The 5,125-nt window shown below is 38.7% G+C and overlaps 1 protein-coding gene across 1 annotated transcript in view; it reads left to right on the top strand.

Annotated features, from left to right (window-relative positions):
• Positions 1 to 5,125, top strand: part of LOC110321973 (contactin-associated protein like 5-2) — a 631,889-nt gene that overhangs the window by 363,072 nt on the left and 263,692 nt on the right. Inside the window, exon 8 of the mRNA XM_029538684.1 lies at positions 488 to 752. Within this exon, the coding sequence (XP_029394544.1) occupies positions 488 to 752 (265 nt within the window). The remainder of the gene's footprint in view (positions 1 to 487; positions 753 to 5,125) is intronic.

The raw sequence follows: 5,125 nt of genomic DNA on the forward strand, positions 1-5,125 counted from the left end.
TAATCTTCTCTCTCTCTCTCTCTCTCTCTCTCTCTCTCTCTCTCTCTCTCTCTCTCTCACCATTCTTCTTGGAGAGGCATGAGATCAATTTCTCTTCAGCACATTCCTTCTTGTAATAGTATTTTCTATGTGTATTGTTTTCAATGTTATTCTAGAGTCTGGAATAGATTTGACTAAACATATGACTTTTCCTGGGGCATTCAAGTAATTATCTTTATATCTTAATTTCCTAGAAGATGAAACTTTTCCTTGCCCTCTCCATAGAATCTCAGACAGTCTTTTACAGATAACATTGTGATCTTAAGAAATGAACATAATGAGTTGATTTGAGCAATGCTGACTTATTTTTCCCCTTAAGATTGAGAAGCTAAATGTGGAATGATATTGAAATTAAGGTCAGTGTTGTGTTGTTCATACTGACTGTTTGCCATATTGCCAAAAATTTTAAAAATGGCTTTTATTTGTTTGCTTTTTTATTGTTTTTCAGGGCAATGTCACTTTTTCCTGCTCAGAACCACAAATCGTGCCCATCACATTTGTCAACTCCAGGAGTAGTTATTTGCTGCTACCTGGCACCCCCCAAATTGATGGTCTATCAGTGAGTTTCCAGTTTCGAACATGGAATGAGGATGGTCTGCTTCTGTCCTCACAGCTATCTGAAGGCTCAGGGACCCTCCTTCTCATTCTGGAGGGCGGGACTCTGAGGCTCCTGATTAAGACCGTGGCAGGACATGGAACGGAAAGCCTCACAGGTACAGACTTTGTTGATTTTTTTTCTGTAATAACCATCCCCTCTCTTCTCTCCTCTCCTCTCCTCTCCTCTCCCCATTTTCTGTCTGCTTTACTGTCTTCTCCCCATCCTCTTCTTTCCTTCCCTTCCTGCTTCACTTCCCCATTCTCTTCTCCTTTCCTTCATTTATAAATGTTACTTCACCTAAGCCAATCAAGGTCAAGTTTCTGCCTAAAGCATACCAAATCATTCACAGGAATGAAGGATGGTCCAGTGCTAGAAAATATACTATAAATGGCAAGGGGCTTGCCTTCTCTCACATGCATTAATTAAATAAACAGAAGCACATAAATTTGAATTAGCCATGTCTAATTCAACATGTCTCTCAATTGCTCCATTGTAGGATAATCAGAAAATTGGGAGTTAGCCTTCACATCCAGAAACATTTCATGCATTCTATGACATCTGTAGAGTAGCCACTTGGACCTGCATAGAGATCACTTACATTGTATCATCTTTACTATGTTTACCCCAAGAAAAGTCTGTTGTTTTCAAACTTAACACATTAGGAAATGAAGGACTGCAGAGATGTGTCCAGAACCACAAGTTCCATAATGACAGAGTTTCAAATTCATTTACAATTTGTCTGGTTTCCATGTTATATTTCTACAATATTATGGTATTATGTTTTTATAGTCACCATGTTCTCTTTCATATTAATTGGTGAGCCTTAACAATTGTATTTCTTATACATATCCATAGTGACACACTTCCTCCAACAAGGTCCCACTTACTCCAACAGGGCCACACCTCCAAATAGTGCCACTTTTTGGGCCTACCATATTCAAACCACTACATCAACTCATGGTTAAGTGTATTAATTCAACAAGTGTGTCTCAATAAAGAGGTGTAACTTAATGGAGATCACCTAAGAGTCTATTACAGGAAAAACAGAGAAAATATTTTCCTAGCTTCAGAGACTGATTAGACATAAATGTGTTTGTATTAAAAGCACAAGGAATTGAATTTAATCCTAAGGCACCATAAAAACCTGGCCATGGTGGCATATACTTCTAAGTCCTACCTGGGGTGGGTGGGGACAGATGGATCCTTGGATCTTGCTGGCCAGCTAACCCAGCTTAATCATTAAGCTCTAGGAGAGTAAAAGACCTTATCTCAGAGGAAGTAGATTATGTTCCTTAGAGTGAAACCGAAGGCTATCTTCTGGTTTTTATGTGTATCTGTAGATTACTGTAAAACACACAGGAACAAACACAAAATATCTTTCTAAAGCTATGACCACAATCAATGAGAGAAAAATGCCTGAAACACTTAGCATATATTTATGTATAAATGCCTGTTGCCTCTATACTGAGGTAGGACCTATAGCTAGAATGACCTCATTCCATAGGGTTCTGAAAACTGTGAGCAGATCTGTGCAGTCACAAGAGTTTTCTAATATTTACTAAATTCCTGCAAATTGAGATGAGTTAATTACTTTGAGTGATAACATATTTCATGTTAAGAGTTCTAAAACAATCAACGATCCTGCTTATTTGGAGAAGGTAAATATGAGTGGTCGCTGTGCTGTCTCTCACTAATTAGTAAGATGTTTGAACAGAAAAATTTGTAGGCCTTTGGACACAAATGCAGCTTTACTACTTTACTATGATATAGGTCCTGTTGGTCCTCTGCTCTAAAGAACCCAGAAGCTGCTTCTATTATTAAAAGCATGCCAGTCCATTAACACACATTTTCCACTGATAGGCTGGTAAGAGCTGCCAGGTTGCCCAGTTATAAGGGAGAAAATTAATTTTATTTCATATATGTCCCTCAAGTTCTAGATCAAGCGGAGGGAAGTTAAATGAGTAGCAAAACTGGCAACTCTTGGGTCAAAAGACTAGCCAATAATACTTTCCCCAAGAGGATTTTCCTATACTTCAGAAAATTCAAATCTCTTAATGTGTCTTTCAAATGAATTAAAAATATGCTGTAAATTTTTTTTTGGGGGGGAAGGGGGAGTTGAGACAGGGTTTCTCTGTATAGCCCTGGCTGTCCTGGAACTCACTTTGTATACCAGGCTGGCCTCAAACTCAGAAATCCTCCTGCCTCTGCCTCCTGAGTGCTGGGATTAAAGGCGTGTGCCACCACGCGCAGCTTAAAATTTTTACCAGGAAATGTTGAAAGGGGGAAAAAAAGCCAAAATGAGCAATATAGATCATTCTGACTTTAAATGTGTAAACAAACTTATATTTAAAATAATGGGAGATCTTAATTGCTTTATGAGAGGAATATAATACATAAATAATTGGCAATTGTCTCAGTAACCTGTAACCTGTTTGTGATTGTGTGTGTGTGTGTGTGTGTGTGTGTGTGTGTGTTTAGTTAGGGTTTCCATTGCTGAGAAGAGACACCATGACTGAGGCAACTCTTATAAGAGACAACATTTAATTGTGGCTGGATTAAAGGTTCAGAGCCATGGTAGGCAGCATAGAAGCATCCGGGCAGACATGGTGCCAGAAATGGAGCTAGGAGTTATCTGAAGGCACTCAGGAGAGGATTGTCTTTGTGCCTGATAGTAGGAGAGTCTCTTCCACACTGGGTATAGTTTCCAGGTCCACCCCCTCAGTGATGTACTTCTTAGAACTAGGCCATGCCTCCTTAGAGTTTCACTTCCCATGGCCCAGGCATATTCAACCCACCACAGTGTGTGAGTGTGAGTGTGAGTGTGTATGTGTGTAATTATGCATGTTGTGCTTATATGTACATGTGGGTTGTACATGTATATGTCTATGTATTCCCAGGTCCTTTGCGTAAGTACAGGGATCCGAGAGGAATATGAGACACCTGCTTTATCACTCTGCTTTATTCCTACAAGATATGATCTTGGAAATAAGGTAGCAGCCACCAAGTGCCAGGATCCTCTTGTTTCCACATTTCATATAGTTAGGGTTATAGACTCCCATGTGGCCACAAATGGCTTTTGATACACTACACATGGTTTATCAGGTCCTCATACTTGCTCAGCCTTTTTATCTAATGAGCCAAATCTTCAGAAAGGTTTAAGGGACAAGTCTCCCCTTGATATGTAATGTTTCTTCTAAAACCAAGTGTGACACTGTTTATTGATTGTTCAGATTTCAGAAAACTCTCTGTGGCCAGTTCAGTGTTTCTAATATCACTGTCTGAGAGGCAAGTTGATACTTAGGGAAAGGATAGCATAGCTCTGTCTTCTGCCCTTCTACATACAACTTTTCCTGTACAAGGACACTGCAGTTCCAAGGTATTTGGGGCCTTTTACACTGAAACTGAGAGAAATGTTTGCAAAGAAGATACATTTCTCACTTAGAAGGAATCTGAGTTCCATTGTTCTGGATGCTGGGATTTAATAAATATCAATAAGGCAATAATATCAAGACTGCTTTGAACTTTTTCTTTGTTTCGTTACTTGAAAGACTCATAGATGTGAGTATTAAGAGAGAGAAAAGATCCTCATTTCCTTATCAAAGATTTGAAGCTGGATTAATTGAATATTGTATAGGCCCTGATGCTCAGTGTAGACATTATTATAAGGATATAAACAGATATCATCACATTTCATAATAGGATCACGTTAAGACTTGCACACCTAGAAAAAGAAAAAAAATATGATTAGGATGGTGAGCTAAAGGAACCAAGATGTCATTCACCCTAAGACCTTTCATTTAGATTGCAATATGAAACTTTTGGATGATTTCTAGCAAAATATGGTAGAGTTTTGGCCTATTTTCCTCCAACTCCTTGTATAAAGGGCTTCAAGGATCAGTGATTCCAGACTATACTGTCCCTGGTTCACAATTTCTTTCCTGCTATTGTGATAAAAATACCCCAATAAAACAATGTAGGGAGGAATGCTTACTTTGTCTAACCATTTCAGGGTACATGACCTTCATGGTAAAAACAGGATTGCATCAGATGCTTGACTGAGATGGTCCCATGGGATCCACTGTTAGAAAAGTTTTCTTTTATAAAGTTCAATATCCTAAGCTAAGGAATGATGTCATCCACAGTGTGAGGATCTTCCTCCTAATCAGTTTAACCTATCATAGGTATACACAAAGGATAACCTTACCAAGAATTCCCTCACAGGTTGGCCTGGGAATTTGCCTCTGAAGGGGATTTCAGATCCCATCAAATTGATGCTTATTACCAAAGAGTTGCTCTTCATGAAAGAAGGAAGTGAAATCAACCAGAAAAAGGACACAGACATGTTTAGACTTGATTTTTTTTTTTTTTTACTTTCAGTTCTTTAAATAACAGATGTAAAGAAGCCCTTAATTGATGTGAAAATTCTGTGGACTAACTTTGATGGGATAATAAGAAATGTGCTAGCTGGGCGTGGTGGCACACACCTTT

This window comes from Mus pahari, chromosome 5 (genome assembly GCF_900095145.1).
Source record: "Mus pahari chromosome 5, PAHARI_EIJ_v1.1, whole genome shotgun sequence".
In the NCBI taxonomy this organism is placed as follows: Eukaryota; Metazoa; Chordata; class Mammalia; order Rodentia; family Muridae; genus Mus; species Mus pahari.